Source organism: Homarus americanus, unplaced genomic scaffold (assembly GCF_018991925.1).
Source record: "Homarus americanus isolate GMGI-L3 unplaced genomic scaffold, GMGI_Hamer_2.0 scaffold4060, whole genome shotgun sequence".
In the NCBI taxonomy this organism is placed as follows: domain Eukaryota; kingdom Metazoa; phylum Arthropoda; class Malacostraca; order Decapoda; family Nephropidae; genus Homarus; species Homarus americanus.
In genome coordinates, this window is record NW_024746161.1 from 10,893,659 (window position 1) to 10,920,098 (window position 26,440).

The 26,440-nt window shown below is 36.0% G+C and overlaps 1 protein-coding gene across 1 annotated transcript; it reads right to left on the reverse strand.

The window, feature by feature from the left end:
• Positions 1-11,017: 11,017 nt before the first annotated feature.
• On the reverse strand, positions 11,018-25,024 carry LOC121879035 (synaptic vesicle glycoprotein 2C-like). The gene is made up of 12 exons (XM_042385517.1): positions 24,907-25,024; positions 24,333-24,480; positions 23,513-23,693; positions 21,989-22,140; positions 20,352-20,521; positions 19,564-19,719; positions 18,140-18,228; positions 17,021-17,106; positions 15,851-16,028; positions 13,745-13,986; positions 12,150-12,309; positions 11,018-11,900 (listed from the first exon to the last, which is right to left on the reverse strand). Exons 1-12 carry the CDS (start codon positions 24,985-24,987, stop codon positions 11,720-11,722), a joined length of 1,824 nt encoding a protein of 607 aa, XP_042241451.1. The 5' UTR covers positions 24,988-25,024; the 3' UTR covers positions 11,018-11,719.
• Positions 25,025-26,440: the final 1,416 nt, after the last annotated feature.

Genomic DNA, 26,440 nt, shown 5'->3' on the forward strand with positions numbered 1-26,440 from the left:
TACTTATAATAATTGAAGTTACAGTATTTGATTAAAAATTAAAACACCAACTCATCTAATGTTATACAGTACCGTATTTTTATTGCAATTCTATTAGCCGACCTGATATTCAGGACATTTAGAAATGAGGAATAACATATTTTAGTGACAAACATTAACTGAAGAAAATTAAGTGGGAGTGTTTTAGATATAACACTATATACACAGCATGAAAGACAACATCATCCATATACATTAAACATCCTCTTTGGTACATGAAGCTGACGATATGTAAACTTATGACAAGATGGAATACATAATATTGCTTAGTTGCAAGCTCTGTGAATCAACATATACAGGAATGATATTTATGTGTCTGTATGTAATTCTGACTCGGCATATCTTCAGTAATCCTTGAAAAGTCAATCTATTTCAACCAAGTAGACAAAATATTTAAATATTAAAAACTACATGACACATTTTCAATATGTGAGCATCTATGGCCATCAGTACAAGCATATATGTACTTACATATACTGTATATATATAAACAAGTGAAATAAAATTTTACATTAAGTGGACGGTGAAAATAAACTTAGTCCTCAAGGATAGACATTAACTATTATTGCCAACTGTACTGTTGGGTAAATGAGGGTCTTGTTTCCTTATCCACTTAAGACACTTATCCAACAAATGCCACAAAATAATGATATTGCAGCTGATCACCATAAATATAAATTCAGTTTTTCATCCATCTAACGACCAAAACGAGTGTTGGTGGTACAACAATAATGAGAGCATTACACATTGTGCCCAACTTCAATCCCCAACCTGGGACAGATGTGAGAAAGGTGTTATCTAGTGTGACATTACAAACATGGCAGGTTTTCTCTGGGTACCAACTGCCTGAATGGCTAGTAAGCTGTAAAGTGGTAAAATGATATGAAAAAAAAAAGGTATTTTGCAGGTTGCGTCGCCATAAACAAATTCTAGAGATTTTCCAAAAATCAAAGATTGATATAGTATTTACAATGAAAATAAAATAAACTTGCCAACAGTCCATAACAGAGACGTGACCGATCGCCCAAGCAGCTAACAAGCCGATCAGTGGTGAAGAGGATAAAACGAAAATATCATTTAAGTTTAAGTCTGTTCTTTGGCTTAAATGTGAGACCAAATATTGCAAAGGAAGTTTGAACATGTTTTCAGACTACAGGTACAACAGGAGCAGGCTGACTGTATTATATCAAACTTTAATAAAATCTAACTTCAGGGTTGACCCCTTTCAATTCTATACATGTTGATGCAGTACAGTATTACCTATCGAGACCCATCCTGTGTGTTAGTGTAAAAATGTATCGCTTTTGAGTTACTCATACTGTATAACACAGTAGTAATGGTAACATAAAACTTAGCTACAAGCTGGGATAGGACAAATTTAATTTTACGATAATGATGTGCAGAAACTGATCAAAAGTTTCTTATTTACCGGTATATGCAGTTAATATACTTGACCTGACCATCTAGGCTTGTGAAAATGAAAAAAAAAATATATATATATATATATATTATCCTAGTGTATTGCATTTTAATGACCTTTGACAGTGAGGCAACTGTTAATGTCAATCCCTGGTCCTCTGTCAGTATACAGGTATTTAATGATGAGTAGCTGAATGTACATAAGAAATTTATGTGATTAAGCATTCCAAGACTGACATATCATTCACATTTATTTTGTAGTTTAAGTGAATAAAAATGTACAAAAGCCGAGTGAAATATTGATAAACAATAACAATAGCAGTAATTTAAGAAAAACACATCTTAAGTGTTAAATACATACTCGATTCCAAGTGACAGCAAAGTAGTAAGTAGCATAGATAAAGTAAGTTAAAACTATGATATACAAAACAAGAGTTAGAAGTAATGATGTGTTTTAGTATTGTAGTCATAGCAAAGTTGTAAAGAACAGACCAACCATCCGAATGGCCAGTAAGCTGATAAGTGGTGAAATGATACAAAGTAAGTAATGATGTGTTTAAGTAGTGATGCACTTAAGTAGTAAGCTGTTTAAGCAGTGATGCATTTAAGTAGTGATGCATTTAAATAGTGATTGTTTAAGTAGTGATGTGTTAAAGTAGTGATGCATTAAATAATGATGTGTAAGTAGTGATGTGTTTAAGTAGTGATGCATTTAAGTAGTGATGTATTTAAATAGTGATGTGTTGAAGTCAGCCGTTAAGAGTGGATCTTGGCGGGAGTGTTAGGACCATACACAGACATCATATAGAGGGAGAAACATCACAACAGCAGATGGGAATTCTGTAAATCACACACACCCACAAAGGAACAAGAGATTACAGTATTTGATATGCTTCATGAACAAGTGAATGATGATGCTTTTCTGTATGGCAAATAATTAATTATTCTTAGGGTTAAAAAAAAAAAATATCGAAGCCTAAAATACTCCAGATTCTATTTACAACAGACTTCTAATACAATAAGATCAGAAAATACAAATCATGGGACCCTGCAACACGGTGTACAGTGGATGAGGCACATGAACAACTACCATGGATGAGGCACATGAACAACTACCATGGATGACAGAGAGCACGTGACAACAGTTGGAGGAAGATTATTGTAGCAAACACCAACGAACAAAGAGATGTGTAGCAATATTGGATGAAGTATAAAGAAAAAAGTTACATGTTTTGAGAAAATTATGTCATGAAGCTTAAAAAAAATGGATCTTATATATCATTCATTAAATTTTCTCTTTGAAGTCATTGCTCATTAGTTACAATCTCATACTATGCATTGCTTCCATACCTCTGCATTATATGACTAGCTTCCAATGATTTTGTAATGATATATGAACCCCCAAACTTTCACATTCCATAAGATATACATACAACATTTAACACTATCCCTGCATTGGATATCTTACACAAATGACAGGAAATATTGTACATTTTATACATAGCAAAGACTGGTTGTACAAACATGATCTGCCCAATAACATGCATGAAGAGGTTTCACGTTAGCAGGTTACATTTACAAGTTTGAATGTCCGACCCCATACACGTTAACATTGAGATATGCATGTACAACCCTTCCTACACATATCAGTAGCCTAATAATTTAAAAACCAGTTTAAACATTAAATTTATACAATACTTAATGGAGATCCTATGTGAAGAAACCATTCATGCATTCTGTCTAATTTCTAAAGCCTGTCTCACCAAAGGTATCACCATGAAAAAAAAAAAAAAAAAATCTACCATGCTTGCAGCCTCTCCATCAAAAATAGTGATGTTTACCATAAATTTCCAAGTACTGTATCGCACATTTAGATTATAACATACACGGACACCACTACAGTACGTCATATATTTATAGTTGTAGACTAATGCAGCCTTAATATAATCCAAATAAAGAGAGTACAGTGATTAATATGAGCATCAATGTATTATGAAAATAGGCTAATAAAAATAGTTTTAATACGATAAAATGGATATAATAGCATAGGGTAACTGCGACATTATACTTGAAGGAGCTAAGCTTAATGATACAGTACAGTATAAGGATATTACTCAACATACTGTATTATGTGATGCTCATAATTGGTAACTTATCTATAATTCATTATGATATGCTTAATATTGGTAACTGATGTATTACTCGGTAAAGTGTGCATAGAACTGGCAACTCATCAATGTGAAGTTATCATAATACCTCTACGCCTCTTAACTGCTGCCACCCCACCCACAAGAAAATCAAGGTATCCATAAATTATCTGACCTATATTAAAATTTAATAATCTCAAAAATATTACAGATATAACACAGTGCACATATGAAAGTCTACTAAGACAAGAAAATACTTAGGAGTTGTTCATCAAGTATAATGTTTCTGAAGTAAGGATTTTTGAATTGGACTCCCTGTACATATTTATTCTTAAGAGTTCAATAATGTGACCTAAACACCTTATTGATATGTACGCCAGGACCAATAAATGAATTTAAATTGTGTTATGGTGTTCTTACAGATTCTCTTCAAACTTTATGCTAATATTGTATGTATAAAATATGAGTAGTATGTGTAATGCAACTTTTTTTTTTTACTGAAAAGCAATATACTGTAACTAAGGCAAACTGAATACAGTACAGCACTGTATTATCTTTAATGTAAAATTATTAAAATAAATTGATATATCCTTGTCTTGAAAACTTCCATTAAATAATATGCAGTTTATAGTACAATGTATCAAATTACAAATAATCTAGGTGCAAACAAATACTGTATTCAGAACACTTTCCTGACTAGATTTAAGAGAGTTGATCACTTTATTGTAACGTTATGAATGGTTGTGCAGTCCCTCATATACTGCACCAGAGTAAAGTAAGTCCTCGATATACAGTATGCGAGTTCAGCATATGCGATTTCACTCATATGCAAAGACGCTATTTCTACCAGGAATTCAATTAATGCGTGCAAAATTTTGCCTTATGCGAGATGTCATAGTACTCCCTGATATGGATTGTAATCCTGATGACTCTGCAGATGTCACTCCAACACAATCACCCACTATATAAAACCTCTACCACCACCTCCATCATCTTGTCTACCCAAGTTAATACAGTATCTGCTTTTATTGTTAATTGTTAAATACACTGTACTGTACACTTGCTTTATCTAGTATTTTAAAAATAATATTGCACTGATTTGTTTTATGGTTTATTGGTCTTGAAAATGGGTCTGGAACATTTTCATTTTGAATTATGGAAGGCATCCTATTTTTTCCCATTTAACCAAGTAACGTATTCGATATATACGATTTCGATTTATGCTAGGGTTTTCAGTAACGCATCCCCCACATATATTGAGGACTTACTGTAATGTACTCCATTTTCTATTCAGTAAAACAATTTGGGCTACACCATCACATTTTGTACCCCCTTTCAATCTTGTACTGAAGCTAGAATAACAACTTTCTCCCCACATCAGCCATCACTCAGGAACACTATGTTAAAACTAAGCTATGATATGGCAAGTTGAGAGAGAAAGAGAAACCCACAGTTAACCCAACTGTTAATGGGCAACTAATTTTACATTTGGGGAAGTAAAGGCAGTAAAATGTAGTGCTAACCAAATTGACCTCTTGTGTACCATAAAAGGCTTAGTCTAGAACTCTATAGTGTGCTGTATCAATACTGCCTCTAACAGTAAAGTAAAATAAATAGGCCTATGGACCAACTTTCCCTTTTAATAAACTGTACTATGCATGCTAATGAAATATATATATATATATATATATATATATATATATATATATATATATATATATATATATATATATATATATATATATATATATATATATATATATATATATATATATATATATATATATATATACTGGATAATGAGACTGCTTGTTGAGAAGCAACTTCACGCATGTGTTCTTCAGACCAGACTAGCATGTACAGTACCTTAATAATATCCTCAGCAACATAGAAATGAACTTCTTGGGTTAGGAACACAGAAATGATCCTGTCCACCAAGCCAACCACCATCATTCAGCCTTTCAGTGCAACCTCCTTTATCAAACTACAGTATAAAAATAAAGTTATCGTCAATTTACATGAACAAAATTATTAATCAATCCATCAAAACAAAGTCATTATCAATCTAGCAAAACTAAATCATTATCAACCAATCAAAATGTTATTATTTATCAACTTATTAAAACACAAACCATGAACACACCTACGCAAGCCATATTTTGTGGCTATTTGTCCATCACTAGGTGACTTGTGAAATGTGCTCACTGGTCTACACTCACAATTCCTAATATTAGTGTCTGGTGCTCTTCTTACAACAAATGTCATCCCTTAATGCAGCCATCACTCTGAAAGCAAAGGGCTTGCCATCACGATAGCTCATACCAGCAGGACCAGGAAAGAAATGAAAGGGGTGTTAACCAGTATGGCATTACCAAACATGGCAGGTTTTCTCCAGGTACTTAAGTTTCCTCCTGTACAGTACTATACTAACACTGGACAACGAAGGTTGTAACAAGGGAACAGAGGACATAATAACCACTTGAATAGCTTGTAACTTGAGAAGTGGAAAAAAAAGATACAGTAAATTAATTTACAAAGAAGAAGAAGAAGAAGAAGAATGAGCACTTGACATGACATCAGCATAACTGTCCACATCTCACTTCTCTTCTCGAGTTGGCCATAAGGATTTTCAGGCTTCAACCCCCAAATTTAACCCTGGCCACACCTGCCATTGAACTGGTGTTACATTCCTTCTATTAGTTTTGAACAGAAATACACTGTCTTGTTTTATTTTAGCAATACTTGAAGTGTTTTGAATGAGTCACACACCCCTGATGCAACATTATGTGTATGTCAGCACCTCCCCTCCTTTCTCTCTCTCTCTCTCTCTCTTAGGGTAAGGATAGTAGTAAGAGAAATCACTCTTCTATGATTAGTCCAGCACACTAGTGTCAGGTTTCTTGGCTCTAGATCAACAGCTTATTGGGTGCATTACACACATTCACAAATTGGCTCAGTCCAATGTTAGGCCCAAGGTTGAATAACTGAGAAACAATCTATGACCATGAATGTATTAATTTGTGGATGCTTATACTGTAAAAGAATGTACAGCACAATATATGGAATACTCTCGATTTAACGGAATCCGATATAATGAACTCTCGATTTAGCGGAAGGATATTTTTTCCCGTTATTTTTCGCTAGATTTAGTGAACTAGTTTGCTAAATTGAGATTAATTCTGTTAATACGCTGCCACCTATGGAGACACATCAAACACACCTTAAACTAGGGGGTTCGGTGTTTGTTTTAAATTTGTTCTATTATTTCCAAACTTTTTTCCAATTGATAGCTGCACTCTTTTGACTTTCTCCCCCACACCACTTCCTTTCTGAGACTTCTGAGAGACTTTCGGCATGATGTCTAAGTACAGTAGTTAGTTGACTGAGAGGTAGACCGAAAGGTAACAGTAAACAACACACGCAGTGGCGGCAGGACACAAACTTAGCAGATGTAAACAAACCCCACGCATCAAGTGGTGCATTTGACACGGAATTTAACAGAATCATGCTACATTTAGTGAACTAGTTTCTCTGTAGCTGTCGGTCACACTAGAATAACCCATTATAGTACCTCCTTCTTTCCTCACACAGCCAAACTGTGGAATGCTCTGCCTTCTTCTGTGTTTCCATACTCTTACAATATGTCTCACTTTAAAAAATGGATTTCCGGCATCTTCGTGGTGTAGATTAATATAATCTTTTTCCTTTCTATTTAATTTTTTTCAACTCTTTAGCTGTTGGCACACTGAAAATACTGTACAGTATTTAACATATTTAAAAGTGACTAAAATTAAGACAATAATACAATATTTCAAGGGGTTATAAGTTGGCTCTGGAACTGTTTTTGAAGTCTGTGTGCATGTGTGTTCATGAGACGTTTGTAGTGTGTCTATGGGTTTAAACGTCTGTGTTATACTAACTTAACCATGTAACAAAATTATTCAAGAATGTTGGGAAGATGTAGACTGTATTGTATATCTCTCCAACTCACCTGAACTTTGGAACATGAATTCAATTTTAAATCCAATCTTTTTTAACTTATCACTTCACCACTTATCAGTTTTCTCACACAGTACAGTATTTGGGTGGTAGGTCTATTCTTTGTTATGACCTTTATTGTTCATGTTTAAATTCAGGTATTCATGAATTATTTTTTGGCCCATAGACATACTACTGTATTACATGATCTTCAGGCACAAACACACACACACACACACACACAAACTGGTTCTAAAAACAGTCTCATGCCAACTTTAAACACCTGATATAATCCCCTTAACATAACCAATAATAGCCTCAAAAATTTAAGATGTAAACCCTATATCAAAAGTAGCTTGTCTAATGTCCACCTTTATTATTATTATAAAAAAAATTGTAACTATCATTTATTAGTTTCCTTCACTCTTGTAAACCAATACAGTGCAGCGGGGTGGTCAGCATCAGGGGCAACACATACTGCCTGATTCAATCTTCCTAACTACCTCACCAGACATGTCCTCTTCACCATTGGTCAGCTGGCAATAATGATTGTATTGTATGAGTCTCCCAAATATGTGATTATCTTTGTCTTCTACCAAGACTATAGAGTTTCCTTCAACACTGTCAGGCACACAGGCAACTGCATAACTATAAAATGTTGTTGAAACAACTTAAAAATTTTTTGTTACTATAGAAAAACACTGACATATCCTATATCTATCTACACAGACATATACTGTACTTCTATTAAACCCTCTCGACTAAGACTGTTTATGCAACCCAACAATGTTCATATATGATTTATGCATCAGCTGCCTTTACAAATGCCAATTTTAGATGACCTAATCATTTAATGAGTGAACTTTTTGCCTGGTCTTGGCAACCCTTCCCATGTTCACCAGCCCTCACTGATGTGGCTGAAGACTGCTACCTGTTCACTCTCATGCTCTTGAGTTTTATCACCATGATTTCATACGAATGTAAATGCAAACTTTCATCTTGCACAGCTTCTCCCTTTTATAAAAATGCACTTTCAGATAACCAATACAGTACTTTATAAAAACAACAACAAGCACCCAACTCCAATACACAATAAAGTTGCTGTGCTTAATATATGAACTTTGGCTACCTCACATGTAAAGCCACAATGCTTCATAAGGTTTCCATTATACTCATTCATCTTATACAATCTTTTTTTAATTTTTTTGGCATCTCAAATCAAATAACCAGCTCAGCACATACTGTACTGCGAAAATTATTGTTTACATGTGAATTCAGGTATGAGTGTAATGAATCTTCTACATTACTGAAAAATCTCAATATATATATATATATATATATATATACAGTGGTCCCTCGGTTAACAAGCACAATTCGTTCCAGCAGGTTGCTCGTTAACCGAAACCATTGTTTCAATGGGTTTTTGGGTAATTGGTTCCAGCTCACCGAAAATTGCATGTTGAAGGCTCCTGGATGATGATGATGATGATGGGAATTAGAATGGGGGTGGAGGAGAAGGAAGAAGAGAAGGCATTGGGGTGGAAGAGAAGTCACCCCATAGCACCATTTCACCCATAAAATTTTAGTTCTCTTGGTGTATTTCAAGATTATTTTCTGTAAATCAACACTGCACTGCATTAAATATTGTCAATATGTAAAATATATTTCAAAATGACCAATAATTTGCTTGGAAACACAGAAAAAAAGCGTTTAGTTGAAGAGAGTCTCAAGCAAGATGTTACCTCCACTGAAAACAGAGAGAGACTAACGCCTGTCTGGTGTGTTAACAGGCTGGATGGCACGCCAGAAACTAAATTCTTTTCCTTCAATTATGTTCAATAATTGTTAAAATGACTTAAAAAGTTAATATTAAACTTTTAAAATTATTGAATAGTATAAACTTCTTGATATTTACTAAAATAGTAAGGAATTTAAGCCCTAAAACCGATTACTGTATTGGCGGACTAATACTACAGCTGGTGGACCGCCAAATGCAAGCGAAAACATGTTGAAGTCGGCTCGTAAAAAACTCGTTAATCGAGGGATTACTCGTTAACCGAAGTTAAGAATCTTATGGAAGGTAAATCGTTAACCGAAATCTCGTTAACCGAGGCGCTCGTGAACCGAGGGACCACTGTATATGTTAATTCACTCCATGAAGTATTATTTTCAAGACAATGCAGAAGAAACATACAGTGTGACACTTATCACCAATACATTTCCCAGGTTAAAAACAGTAAGAATGTTTTAGGTGTGCTGGTTGTTCTTCATGAAACACACACACACACGCATGTAAGCGCGCACGCACGCACGCACGCACGCACACACACACATGCATTTATGCACACACACATATGCACATGCACACACATATTCACTCATGCACACACACATGCATGCATGCACATATGCACACACACACACATCATTCACCAACTGACTCATTCACAGACTCTGACATTCACTCACTCACTTGATCATGAGTATTTATGTTAACTAAATCTTATGGTTGTTATGTATAATTATGTTGGGTTTGTAATTAAATTCAATTAATCTTAGTGATCCAAACATCAGCTTAAATATATAAGAAAAATATATACAGTACGTGTGTGTGTGTGTGTGTAATTTAATCAAATAAAAATAATTACTGTAAATATTATGTCTTCTGTAATATATCAATATACACTACACTAATTCCCTTGAATCTGGATTCACCTAAAACTGGAATGCATGAAGAGTCAGAAGCCCCTTTGATCTGACATCCACTGAAAGTTTACAGCAAAATATTTAAAAAATCATATGCATTAGTTCACTTTATGTGTACTGTACAGTACAACACGGTGTGTGAGGGAATTGTCTGAGAATCAGTCATGTAGATGAGTAGCTGAGAAAGGTCACACAAACTCCAATTCCCCTCAACAGGCCAGAATCCTCTCTCTTGTGCATTTTTGCATGAAGAATTCTTAAAATGTTCTATGTTAACAATACTGTACGTACATGTACTGTAAAGAGTGTATGTATGTTTGCTATGTGCTGGAAAGAAGTCATCATTGCAAAAAAATTACACATCCTAGAATAATTATGAAAAGAAGTTTGTGTGGCAATGTTGATAGATGAGTAAAGTACCCAGTATGTATTGTGCGCTGCATCATGCCATCACCAACACACACAGCCACTCACAACTGTTTACCATCATTCTTAAACTAGTTTGGTAAGTACTGTACTAATGTTATAATAAATTATAGGTATTCTTAATCAGTTGTATGTTTTTGCATTGGTGATGCAGCAGTAGTGCATGTATCTCTGAAGTAGTGTCCTGGGTTCAATCCCAAGCCCGGGTCAGATGTGAGAAGGGTGTTATCCAGTATAACACTACCAAAAATAGTATGTTTCCTCTGGGTACTTCCTGCTGTACTAACACTAGACAATGAAGGTCTTAGCAAAGTAACAAAGAGTAAATCAACTGCATGAAAGACTAGTAAGCTGAAAAGTGAAGAAATTATAATAAACAAAATACCTGTACAAAAAAACCAGCTTCATTTAACAGAATGTTGCTCCAATCCTGATTTTTTTATGTCTAGACCAACCTGGGGCTGAATTAGTCCAAATTCAAGAGGTTTTCATACATATACTGTACTTCTTTTTCAGAACAAAAGAAGAAAATAGTAAGTGTACTAGTCTGCAATATCTTTAGATACTTCACAACACACCTTTTCTCTCATACACAACACAGGTTGTCACAAAAAAATTTACACACTTTAGTATCTTACAGATTTTCGTGGCGACTGTCCTTACTTGTTGATGCTGGGTCGCATATTAACTAGTGAGAACGATGCTGCTGTTATAATGCAATCATTCATGTGATCACTATGAAAATCTGTAAGGCAGTGTGTATACATTTTATGACATACCCTGTATATGAATCCATTTGTGAAACTAATTGAAGAAACAATGTTCCTTCATAAGCTAAATATAATAATACACTGAACAAATAAATACCTGTACCCGGGTTTTAAATTTACATACACTTTGACTACGGTCGTCACAAAATTTTTGCTTAAAATAATGGGTTGCTTCATTGGTAACCTGCAAAATTTACCTCGCAATAAACTTGTTAATTTTAATAAACATTTAGTCTATAAAAGATTATCTTTGGTCTCTGGAAGCTTCAGAGAAACTATAGATCCCAGCATTAGAACAATGGAAGTAGCAATCATTGGGATAGCTCGACTGGAGTAAATAAACTGACCAAAGACCAGTGATCCCATCACTCCTGCGATACGTGATGCAGCGCTGAGGAAGCCATATGCTGTTGTCCTGTCAAGAAATAGAATTCAACATAATTAGTAATAATAAAGCTATAGTTTAGTCACAATCACACCTGTATGGACTATGTACTTACTGTAAAGTCTAAAATACAGTACAATATATATATACAGTATAAATATATTTGTTAACTGCATAACTGGCAAAATTGGCCTTTCTTATCTCATCATGTTCTTTTCCTCTAAGGACTCTGAATCCCAAAGCCAATGAAATAACAGCCATCTTCTCCCCTCACTTTACCTGATATGTGTTGGGAAAGCTTCCGTTGTTGCTATATCCAGCGCATTCCAACCAGATATGAAAATAAAGTTGAATACAGCTTCAAAGACAATGACACTAATTTTACTGCTTAGAAACCAGATGAAGAATGCCGATATTGATGACAATGCCATAGATATACCTGTAACAAGAACATTATCTTAATGACAACAGAACAAACTTCAGTACTGTACAATATTGTCTCTTATGACACTATAGTATTTCCACGCTAACCTGGTCCGTAAGCCCTGCCCCTCGTCTATAGCTACAAATAGCTGATTGGTTCCCTGAGTGTTTTACCCCCCCCCCACGGACTGCACGTATATAAGCGCGTATTTATATCAAACTTTCATAATAAATATTTAAAATTTTCTAACATCCTCTCTGAAATGCTAATGCCTTAAAATGATTTGCATTTTGATAATCCATATATTTAACATTATTTTAGATAATAACAGGTCTGCTAACCGGTTGTGAACACATTTAGTTTGAATTTCTATGAACCAATCAGCTATTAGCAAAGAAGAGAGGCAGGGCCTATGGGCCAGGTTAGTGTGGAAAGGGTATTGTGTACTTTCATATGTGCAACCATTACAACTAAAAAGTAATGCTCATGTTATAATATTATTACTGTATTGTACTTCAACAGCTTAGGAAATTAAGCATGTAACTGGTTCAGAAATTACACTACCTGTACATTATGTACAGGCAGTTTATAAAAAATTATGAGACACAGCTCTCTACATTACATACAGGGACACCAATACATCCCTTCCACATTACATACAGTATAACCTCCCCCAGAAAAAAAATATTACTGTACTGTATACTGGGTAGTTATATTATTCTGACCAAATTATTATTTTTTTTATAATACTAATGAATTGAAATACTGTATTAAAATGTTATTATTGTGTTTTAACAGCTTAGGTCTTTAACAGCATTACTAGTTTAAAAATTACAGTTCAACAACAATTCAAAACTATGATATATACAACTCTCTATTGTGTTAGATTAAAGTGAAGATTTTATTGCATCTGTACAGTACCTATATGGTCCATCTCTACTTTTCAAGGGTATAGTGCTACCACACTTGGAGAACTATAATTCTGCTTAATCTCCGAGTCTTTGTTGGTATTGACATTATAATGATATTTCTGCATTTTGACAATGAAGGTCTTTATGCAGGTAACAAGGTTAGTAATCACACTAGTCCATCAACAATTAAAAATTATGTTGTAACTCTCTATACACAAACAGTATTCCATTTATCAACAGAGACAAGAATGTCTGCAGTTTCTCAGGCTATACGGGTTGAAACTCAATACAGTACTGTACTGTAATCTAGAATGCGTGGAACCTAACTCTTGCCAGTTTCCTAAATACGCCAGATTTTTTGATTGGGTTCTCCTCATAATAGCAGTAAAGGAAATCTGATTTTCATTATGACTACCAGATTTTCGCACTAGTATTTATATTTCTTAAAACATGATACAGTAATTATAAATTTTACTATGTAATGAATATAAAAAAAATAGCTATTAAAAATAATAATGATAAACATAAGGCATACTCACTCATAATCCTAACCCTTCCTAACTTATCCAGGAGGAGGGATGTGATCAGAGTGCCAGGAATCATAGTCAACTGTCCAATCAAATTCTCCTGAAACACCGCCTTGTAGTGGATATTATAATCAAAATCTAGTGGACAGCCAGGTGCAAGTCCATGGAATGTGTTGTCAGTCATTTCACAGTCCTGAAAGCGGTACTTGTGTATGTCAGTGTCGATGAAGCTATTGCGTGCTATGTGGCAAAACCTGTAAAGAACAATAAGCTATGTGAAAATACTCTCTAAAACAGAAGGGTAATGTTAAAATATTCCATAAAAATCAAATATAAACAATAATATACAGAACATATACTGACCAGGAAGAAATGTGCACTGAATCTATGTAATTAAACATTGTTACGTTTATGCGATAAGATGCGATAAAGGCAGCAAAAAAATATAAAAATAAAATAAAATCCTGACATATTTAGGATTATTACATGGCAATAATGTACAAGTACTGTACTCTATTACAGTTATTCCTCCACCTTGCACAACATTATGCCATGAAACACCTAGAAGAAAGAAATTGCACGAGGTACTAATTTACGGTAATATCAAAGTAAAGTAATAAAAAGGATGGGAATGCAGCAACTAAGTTGATGTTAGCACTTCCCTCCTGTCCTACAGGTCCCAGGACACTACCAAGCCAACTAACTGCAAATGATATCTAACTTTGGAACTACCTGCCCCTTTAGAGGTCACAGCCTCAACTAGAAGAAGCCACAAGTTTAAGAAAATTGTCAAAGCAAAACTTTTTGGGAGTGAGAATTGTAGACACATGGAACAATCTGCCAGAGAATGTTGTGACGGCACTGAGTGTGAGCTCACCCAAGAACAAACTTGACCATCACTGGCGCAGGTACAAATACATCTTAGAACCAGTAAAGTCCATGCCCAGTACTTTCCAACAGTGCGTAACAGAGACGTGACTGACCGCCCAAGTGGCTAACAAGCCGATCAGTGGTGAAGAGGATAAAATTAAAAATATATACATTGCTGTATTTCCAACCTAAAATTACTTCTTTGTAATGCAAATTATGTTATTTGTGAAATTCCGACATAAGTTTTAGGATAGCGAGGTCATAAATCTGCTCATAGCGATACATAAATATGTCTCAATCAGGATTAAGAAATTCACTCCAAAGTGTTTACATAACCAGACTGATATGTAGAATTTACTTTTGGCGTACGTACATACAGCACAGCCCAGTACAGCTCCTCCCCGACTTACGACGGGATTAGGGACCCAAATCCAGGCCATAAGTTGAAATGGTCGTATCTAAAATGAGTCTCTTTTTCTTCTCAGCACCACAAAACTCTCACTTTTAAGCTTGCTAGCCATTTTAAAGTGAATTACAAACGAAAGTTTTGTCTGTGTACTGAAGTTGGGACTCGAAAATATGTAATTTGACAAAATTTTGGTACGACTGAGGCAGGTCGTAGGTGCGGGTGGTCGTAAATAGAGCAGGTCATAAGTCGGGGAGGAGCTGTACTTCATTATTGTACAGCTTATATAAAACGTCTGAATTTTCTGGAGTTAAAAGTGAGACATCTCTTGAATAATAAAATAATGTTATGAAGGCACCAATTGCACGTACATTTAAGACCAAACTTGACCAACACTGGTACTGTACATGTTCGGGTACATTCTAGAGCCCATACATGCCTAATACTTGCCAACAGTGTGTAAAAGAGAAATGACACTGCCAGATGAGCTAGCATGCCGACTAGTAGCGAAGAGGATCAAGTAAACACATAAACATACTGCACAGTGAAGTTAAGCAATGTTGGGTCTAGTTTGTACTTGGATGTGTGACCACCTGGGAACACCAAATGCTGATGGTGACCTTACTGAAAACAAACATCTCATGGCTTTGTCAACTATCCTTAACCAAATATTGTACCTCTGACTACTGTGTCCTGGTAGGTTTTCTCTGGGTACTCTGGTTTCCTATTGTAATAACACTGGATAGTAAAGATTTTAACAAAGACCAGACCAACTAGCTGAGAGGCTAGCAAGCTGAGTAGTGATGAAATGATAATTACAGTAAATAAATAATTAAACTCACTTAAAAAATGTCTTGCTTGTCCTAACATCCGAGAAAAGGCTGTCATAAATGGAACAGTTGAGGAAGAGGACATGATTGATGAGGGTCTTGCTGAAAGTGACATTGTTGAAGATGGTGCCCACAAAATGGATGTTGTCCAGAGTGGTGTTGCTGAAGATTTCGTCTTTAATCACATCATCTATAAGATTTACCAGTGTTATTATGTGATAATGATAACATAAACAACAAATTTACCTTTATGTACCTGATAATTATATAATTCTACACACTGTCTTACAGATATTCATGTGAATCACATGAATGCTTGTAGAGTATTACAACAGCAACATTGTCCTCACTTGATGTGTGTGAGGTCTCCCACAAATGAGGACAATGTTGCTGTTGTAATATCCTGCACAGTACTTGTATATTCTTTACCAGATGTGTGACCATACATGTCTCGTCTACAATTTCTTGATAACCAGACATACTCACAAAAAAAGGCATCTCTTTTAATTTGCATAATGTGAAAGTGGGTCCCACAGACATGGCTGCCCGTCAAGGACAGTGTGGATACAGGACACTGTATACTAAGCCTTTGGTACACAAGGAGGCAGCATGGCCGGTACTGCACTCGGCCACATTAACTTCCCCCAAGTTGTATACAGTATTTTAGTACCCATTTACAGCTGGGTGAACTGGAAACGCCTGGGAATTAAACCACTAACTCCTGGAACAGGAGGCGAGTGCTGTATCCACTTGACCGTCACACTCCTGTGCATAATGCAACTTCATCAAACAAAACATGTCAAAGATACCTATAATCAAATAAGCAGGATATATATATATATATATATATATATATATATATATATATATATATATATATATATATATATATATAATATATATATATATATATATATATATATATATATATATATATATATATATATATATATATATATATATATATATATATATATATATATATATATATATATATATATATATATATATATATATATATATATATATATATATATATATATATATATATATATATATATATATATATATATATATATATATATATATATATATAACATGGCTGAAACATTTTCACTTTTTTTCAAAAAGGAAATTTATATTAAGGACACCCGGTGCTGTTGGTGTTAGTTGCTTGCTTACCCCTAGAGATGTTGGCGTGTTTGTCGTACTCCTCAGTCTTAAGCAGCTTAATATACTCCGGGAACCAAACTGACAGCCCATAAAACCTGTCCACAAGAAAACAAATTAATATATTTGTACATTCCAGAACAAATTATCTGTGAGAGTTGTAAATGTTGAAATACAGCAACCAAAAATCAATTTGTTTCAATGTACTTCACTTCTGTATTACCTCTTAGTACATTCTGGAAGCATAACACCAATCACAGATAAAGATACAGAGCTATCACGGTGTTGGTGATACAGTGTCTCTCATTGTTATTTCCCAGGTCCGATCCCTCCCTGGCCCGAGTCAGATGTGGGAAGGGTGTTACATTCAGTACTGGACAATAACATTCATAATAAAGAACAGACCGACTGCCTGAATGGCTGGTGGTGGAAATGAATTAGAATACTGGTCATATAATTAGTGAATAACAACAGTCCCTTCTTATGGGATAGAGTTGCTTGGGGAGAGAATAACAATCTTCAGAATGTTGTTAAACTGTTGCTAAGTTAGGGTTTTCTTAGGTCCTAAGGCCCAAGGTTTTGGAGGTCATACTGTATTCACAAGTTGTTCAAGAGAGAATAGGAAACTTGGATACAATAACAGATGTATGTGGGAGTTGTATTGTCATAGGTGAACACAGTGATGTACAGTCGATAAAAAAGACTTATGCACCCTCTGGATCTGACAGCCTTTGCAGCGACCACTGACAGAGACCATGTTAATTTGATAAGGTTGGTACTTCTGATTGCGTGATGCATTGTGTAACCAATACTGTACGATGTATTCTGTATATCATGTATAGTTAATACCGAGAAATTAACATGAATCACCCGAGCAAGTGAGTGTTGTTCAGAATTCTTGGTCCGGTTTGTCATATTGTATTACAACATAAAGGTGCAGAATCATATTTTTTGAAAACTGGCAAGTAAGCTGATAAGTGGTAAAGAGTATAAAGAACACATTTATTTCCCATTTCACCACTTATCAGCTTACCCACCATTCACTTGGTTGGATTGTTCGTCATGCTTGATGTGAGGAAACAACATTGCCTATAGGAATAAATTATTGTCATTATGAAGTATAAAACTCACCCAAATGAACAGGTAAGCCACACAACCAGGAGCAAGAGAGTGGTCTTCAAGTAGGGTGGCAGAAACAGTTGAAGAAAGAGACCCCAAAACTGTAAAGACCAAACCGAGAATTACTAAAGTAGTACCAGTAGTAGTTTGGTGGTGGTGGTGGTGGTGGTGATGATGATGATGATGATGATGATGATGATGATGATGATGATGATGATGATGATGATGATGGTTGTGATGATGATGGTGGTGGTGGTGGTAGTGATGATGATGATGGTGGTGGTGGTGGTACAGGTGGTAGTAGTATTGACAATGATGAGGATGATGATCATCATGGGAGTGGTGGTGGTGGTGGTAGTTTTATGATGGTGGTGGTGGTGATGGTGACAATAGTGGTGATCGTAGTGGTAGTTTGATGATGCTGATGATGACAGTAGTAGTGGTGATAATGGTGATGGTAGTGATGATGATGATGATGACTAAACTATAATATAAGATTCAATTGTTATTCATGTTCCTCATATAGAATTAATCATCTCCAACAACCACAAAATTATCTCCAGTAGATGAATAAAGGTGTTACATACAGTACAGTGCCAGACATTGAGCCAAACAAGGTTAAAGATAAGGAGTTCTTGGTGCAGTTAATATAAGGAATAAAATAAATTAATAATGTTTACAGGACATTACGGTTTGGTTGGATTAGGTTAGGTGAGTTTGTTAAAGTTAGGTTAGATTGGTACGTTATGCAAGTTTAGGTTAATAAGGTTAGTTAGGTTGGTTAGGTTGGTTAGTTTAGGTTAAGTTAGTTAGGTTAGGTTTGTTAGTTTATAATAGTTATATTAGGTTCATTAGATTAGATTAGACTAGTTTAGTTAAGTTAGGTTTAGGAAATCAAGAAATTTCAAAACAATGAATAATTTTCTTTTCTATTTCTTCATCTTAATTCACCTCTAACTTTACCCTGTTTGGTTCCATTTATACAGAACATCATGTGCAGTATTATGGAACACCCTGTACAACTGAAGTAGCTTGATCACTCAAGTTTTTTATTTTTTAATAAAGTTTTGATAAGTACAGTATGTTTTTTCTTTTTAATTGATACCTAAGACTGTCCAAAGATAAGTGTACAGGTATAAAAAAATGCAAAGAAACATTAACCCCCTTGTGTACAGCTTCCCCTCTAAGCTGAATAAAATCATCTGGAGTTTGCCGAATAAGGTACAGTACATTACTGAAAGTAGCATCCCCAAAGTGAAGAGGTTAAAGCTCTTGTCCATTTCTAGGGTTCACCAAGCAACAAAACAAAGATTAACTGTACCTGTACAGTAAACAGATTTTTCTCACTTGCTATGCTATTTTCAAGCCTTTCTTCCCTGTGACTTCCCTGAGAAGTAGTTACTCCCAGTTTTTAAAGGCTAGGCAAGGAGACTTACTTGTTCTAGACCATATGAGATGTCAGCGACAAAATTCTTCCCAACTCCCTGAGGTGGAGTGTGACGAAGAGGCCGATGACTCCCAGATGGTAACTCAAATTCTGTCAGCTGGTACTCTGCTCCAGGATTATGAGCATTATTCCATTTGAATATTTTCTATACAAAGAAAAAAATTAAACATTAGTTATCAAGACTTCTGTGTGATCATAGCTTGTGATTTTTAAGTGATATTGTACAGTACATCTGTACAGTAGTTATATGATATGCCTAAAACTGTACAACCCCAAGATTGACATTAGCCTTTGTAGATTCCATTATATTTCAAACACTCACAGAATCAGTCCCTCATTTTTTGTCTTTCACATTATATTCAAGGTTTGAAAATTCATTAACTTGAGAACTCCATTCCAGGACCTTTGAAGTAAAATATATGATTAGTATGTTTTTATGTCCTCATACACCACGAGTACCTTACATATTCACTAAAATTGCAAGATATACTAGTACAGTATTATCTTGTGCACCATGAATATATACCTTCGTCATTAAAAGCAGATACAGATACATACAGTAGCTTGTACACTTATTAAATATCTTGTACTGTACATCAACAGTACAAACTGTCTACACTAGGAGCACCTCTCTTGTAGATTAAGAGTACTGTACACACTGTCAACAATGAACACATATCTTGTACATCAAGAATAAAAAACTTCTTCAGTAATAACTAATCATCTTATACTGTACATCCACACTGCAATCTGTGCACACCAAGAGTTCATTCATACCTTGTACACCATCATGGCCTCCACCTCCCTCCCTTTCTCCAGCAAAAAGCGAGGAGACTCTGGCATGAAGTACAGGCCAATGACGGCTGCGAATGATGGTAAGGAGCATATTGCCAAGAACACACGCCATGAGCTAAAGTGATGCTCTTCATCCAATACCACTGTGATGCCTGTTGGACAGAATTATTGCTGTTATATCTGGCAGAGTTATAATACCAGTTCGAGAGAATTATACAGCTGTGATAACTGGTGGAAAGAATTATAATACACTGACCTGATAAATAATCACAATTCTGTGATACCTGGCAGACAGAAATACAGTAGGTACAGTACAGTACATACCAGGTGGACAGAATCTACTGCACTCTGCAAAGGTATTTTGATCCTGTGTCCTGGTTTAGAGGTCCGAACAAAAGCCCCCTCAGTTAAAGTGCAAAATAGGTTATGTTAGGTTAGGTATTGAATAATATTTTACATGTCAATGAAATGTTCATAAATTGTAAATAACAAAGAATAAAAATAATTGTTTAAAAAATACTTATTATATTTGTCCCCGAGCTTTCGTCCTCAGGGGTTTTATTCCTAAGGGGCTTTTGTCTGGGGGCTCGCTCCCTGGGTTCAATCCCCAGTCTGGGACAGGGGGCACAAGTGCGTTATCCAGTGAGACACTCAAACATTAATCTGACCACATAAAAAAAAAAACCTGTAGGTGAAGAAAATTTCTATACAGTATTATTAACCACAGAATGTTGAAGTGATCCGCCAGCCTCAAATAGTCTAATGTAATCCTTATTGTATTCATAAAAAATACTCACCATTACTCATGTAAATATACTGTGCTATCGCTGATTAGAGGCCAAGACTAAGCAAGGGACTCTCCTGGAAATAAGCATCTGATAGCTATGCTGGCTATCCTTAGTCAAATTGCCGTCCTCAAAATATGCCAATGACTTTTAAGATGATTGAGAATGTTCAAAAGGAGGCCTACCTAGCTTATACTACAGTCAGACGGGCAAGGGGGGACCTAATGGAGGTGTATAAAGATCTCAAAGGACACTAGTCAGTCGCGTGTCCATACCTCGAGCCCCCGGACGCCTGCCCCAGTGGCGAAGAGGATGAAAGAAAGATAAAAGTGATGAACGCCAGTGAAAAGGAACGTCAGTAAGGATAAATGCCAGTGAGGATGAACGCCAATGAAGATGAACTCGTGAAAATAAACGCCAATAAAAATAATCGCTAGTAAAGATGAAAGCCAGTTATAATAAACGGCAGTGAAAATGAACGTTAGTATAGATGGACGCCAATGGAAATGATAGCCAAAAAACATGAACGCCAGTAAAATTTAATGCCAGACTCGACCAACACTGGCGCAGGTAGATATATACCTTCTGGAGTCAGTACATTTTTTTTTTTTTATCCTCTTCGCCACTGATCGGCTTGTTAGCCACTTGGGCGACCGGTCACGTCTATGTCAAGCACTGTTAGTACATGCACTACCTGCCAACAGTGTGTAACTATTTATATTATTATAATTATTATTAGTAGTAGAAGTAGTAGTAGTATATTTTCATTATTAGTTACATTATTATCAATATTATTATTATTTATGTTATATTATTATCATAACTAAAACTCACCTGTCCTTGGTATAATAATCCAGGCCATCAGCGCCGTGAACACCCCGCCCACCGCCCAGAACACCAGCAAGAAGGACAAGTGGCGTCCTCGCTCTGCCTGCGTCACAAACTCACAGTAGTAAGCGAACACAATAGGAATACCGCCACCAATTCTACGGGAGAGAAAGGAAATAATGTAAATGGGATAACTCTTAGTGGTTTTATGGTTGTAGTGATAACTCTTAGTGGTTGTATGATTGTGGTGATAACTCTTAGTGATTGTATGAGTGTAGTGATAACTGTGCTGGTAATTGGCAGGATTATATTGAAGGCTGTAATGAGAGCTATGTTGATTGGTGTGCCTGTGGTGAGAAAGCTGTTGGTGATTGGTGTGCCTGTGGTGAAGAAGATGTTGGTGGTTGGTGATTGGGTCGGCAGTTGACAGAACAGTGCTGATGACTGAGGAGTGACTATGATATGAAATATACTGTATTTAAACTATGCCACTTTGGCAAGAAGCAAGGATCAGCCAAGATGATTAAACAAGCTCTAAAATATGAATCATGACCCAGTAAACAAAGTCAGATAGAATAAACCATAAACATTATTCTCTTCTCTCGGTGAAAGTGAAATCAGAGAATCTTAAGCTCTATTATGCATATGAAGAAACTGATTAAAAAAGAGATTTACCTTGTTTTTTCTACTCTAAACATGTTGTAGATGTAAGGACAGTGTTAAAGGGACAAATGCTGAAGTCCTGTTTCAGAGCAATGTTTATATGCAAGATTCACAAATGACCAGTCTTTCAAAACCTGTTCTTCTCTACCTATTCCCCTCATCTCTTACTAATGCAAATCATACTACAGTAAACTAAACTATTTTTTTATCTTCAAAATATTCTTACGTGTTAATATGTTTTTCTTGTCCTTCTCCATATCTAACTTTCATCATTCCTATCCACACCAAATGTTTTGTCTTTGCTTTCCATTATCTCGATGTTATCTTTATCAAGCCACTCCCAACATTCAATCTATCCATTCATCCTTTTTAACCTGCCTTCCCAATTGATTTTTTTTAATCCAAGAATTGAAGGTAAACTCAGAACCAGGTATATGTAATCTAGTCCTCAAATATAAATATTCTTCCATTGAAATGTAATTAATATGTGGTTTTTCCTGCACAAGTTTAAAGCTATTCCTTTCCTTGCAGCGGTGATGCACGTATGTCGCTTGTGTCCGGGGTTCAACCCCTGGCTTGGGACATATGTGAGAAGGGTGTTAGCCAGTGTGACACGACAGAATACCAAACAAGGCAGGTTTTCTCCAGGTACTCTGGTTTCCTCCTGTATTAATACTGCACTGGATAATAAAGGTCATGATAAAGTAACAAAGAACAGACCGATTGCCCTTATGGCTAGTAAGCTGGATAAATTGTAGAATTAATAACATAAGAGAGTACCACCAGATCTCCACTCACACTTTCAGCCCAAATCTGATTAATATTATAAACAAATTGCCTGAACTTATAAAGTGAATCTCTTCTTACCCAATCCCAGAACAGAGCCTCGTGGTCATAAAGATGCCATAGGTAGGCATAAAGGCTGTCATTATACCAAACAGGGCATTAACGAAGAGTGCCGACAGGAGAGCCCGACGGCGACCCACGTTATCGCTTAGACTACCCCAGATCATTGCCCCGATCATCATGCCGATGAAAGTGATCGCCGCTGAAAAGAAAATACACCTCACTTATATCACGATGCAAAATATAAAGGCAAGCTTAGAATATTAGATACTGTACTGTATATATATTTAATACAAGAATAATTGCTGCAATGCTATAATAAAGAATTAAGATAAAAGATTATATTTCCTTACTAGATTCCAGCCCTTCTGGTCTATTATATAAAAACAATAGCAGTTACATAAATCCATACCAAAGCAAAAATTACAGTACTAGTCAATATATAAGAAAAACATTACATCATAGAACATAGCTGAATAGTGACATAAATGAATTGAAAAATCTTACTAGCAGAATATAAGATTTCTAATGCTTGATAGAGAAGAGATATCTCAAGGTATATCAAATGATAAAATATTGGACCTGTTCAGCTGGAAAATACAAGCCAGCAAAAGAACAAGTTGAATATGTCTGAGAGAGGCTGTTTAATCCATCTTAAACTACAGTATATTGATGTACAATTATCCATTTAAATGTAATGTACCTGTATGTTGTTTCCTTAATCCAAAAGCTCTCATAAATTATTTATATGATTTTAAAGGCCATGCATTTTTATAATTATAAGCATCCTGCATTATATAAATTATGTAAACATGCAATAAGAAAATTTTCCAAACCTCACCAAGCCATCCTTTTTGGGTGCCGGACATACAGAGCTCCACCTCTGCTGAAGGAATGACGTAAGCCACGACAAACAGCTCAATAGTGTCAGCAGCGAGACCAAGACCTGCCACGAGCAGAAGGAGGCGCTGGAATGGACCTGTACCAGCCTAGGAAAGAGAAGGGTGAGACAGGTTAGATGCATGAGGTACAGGAAATATCTGTACTGCACACGACATGACCCTCTCACAACAGAGACCGAGTTCATATAAGAATGATAGGACCTGTTCCTTATTTTGAATTGCTTTTAAACTTCCCAGCCTAATAACTTACAAAACTATGAAAAATTTGATAAAAACTACAGGATCTTGAAAAAACTGTTAAGACAGGTGCATATAATTTATCCACTCAGGAGATACCATGTTCAATGTCAGCTCAAGCGATGATCGGCAATTCCAGTCTCTTCCTGATAATATTGTACTCAGGGGTATCACAACCCCACTCCCTCTGAAGCCTAGCCACCACCCCCCACCCCGCCACTAGACCCTCTGGCTCCATTCCCAAAATCCTCGGATCTACCCACCATGATGACATACCTGCTGGATGGCATCCTCGTGGAACTGTGAGAGCAGTGGAGCATCACTCTCCATGTAGTCCATCTCATCCGCTCCTTCCATGCTCCCCGTCCCGGAACCTCCTCCTCCTCCTCCTCCTCCTCCTCCTCCTCCTCTTTCTCCTCCTCTTCTTCCTCCTCCACCTGCACCAGCACCTGTGTGGCCTCCTTCACCCTCCCTCATCATGCCACTATCAGACATGTAGCTACGGCCACCACCACTACCGTGACGTACCAGGGACGCCGACTCCAACCCGTCCCCTCCTCCACTCATGATAACCCTGTGGATAATACATTACTCTTGTAGCCATCATTGTGCAGCGGACCAGTGAGGAAGAGGATAAGTAAGTGAGGGGTATTTATATGTGAAAGGCTTTCCTACAGTCCCTGGAATATACTGTAGACTTGGTATAATGATATAATTCATTAGTTTTAAAGTTACAATAACACATGCCTGAAATAATCAAGGCTATATTCTGTTGGTGGTACAGCGGTAATGCGCGTGCCTCTCACACTATATCCTGGGTTAAACAATTGTGAAAAGGGGTGTTTGTTAATGAGTGTGACACTACCAAACATGACAGGTTTTCTTCCGGGTACTACAGTTCCCTTCTGTACTAATACTGGACAATATAACAAAGATCTAAACCAAGAACAGACCAACTGCCCGAAAGACTAGTAAACTGAAAGCGCTTATAAACTCTATGGCAGAAACTTGCCAAGTTTAAATTGAAATAGTCTAGCAATATTGTGTCTATGGTTGCTGAAAAATGGTTATACATGTAACAACTCCCTGTACATCACAACCTGACAGGATAAGGTTAAGGAGTAATGTCAAGAGTCAAAGATGGTGTGATATTGTTTTTCGTGTGTGTGTGTGTGTGTGTGTGTGTGTGTGTGTGTGTGTGTGTGTGTAAACAAGATATTTAAAGCGACGAAAAGCCTAAACATCAGTGTCATGACAAATTTAGAACACTGTGATATCTCTTAAACATGTACAGTATAGTATAAAACTCCCATTTGTGTTGAGGTGAGATACATTGTATAGCCTATACTGTACATGTCTCCCCAGCACACGTGAATATCTGTACATTATTTGTTTAACTACAAAGGTTCAAAGTAGTCATGATACTGATTTCCACTCTAATTGGAACACACACACACACACACGCACACAATATAATCACCAAATTTAACAACGGTGATGAGACGTGAAGTAATAACTGAACAATGTTGAAAAGAAAACTAAAATATTTATCAAACAGTGTGTTCAATTAAATAATCGCCCACAAACACATTTAGCAATTTATGAAGAAAATACAGGGTTTCAGAAAAAAATATACGGTATACAGATGACAGTCTTATAGATTTCAGTATAGCAATCGCGTGATTTTGCTTGTATTACACCCCCAACATTGTCCTCACTTGGGGGAGACCTTGCGCATAAAGTGAGTACAATGTTACTGATGTAATACAAGTATTCAGGTGATCAACAAATACTTGTAAGGCTGTGTGTA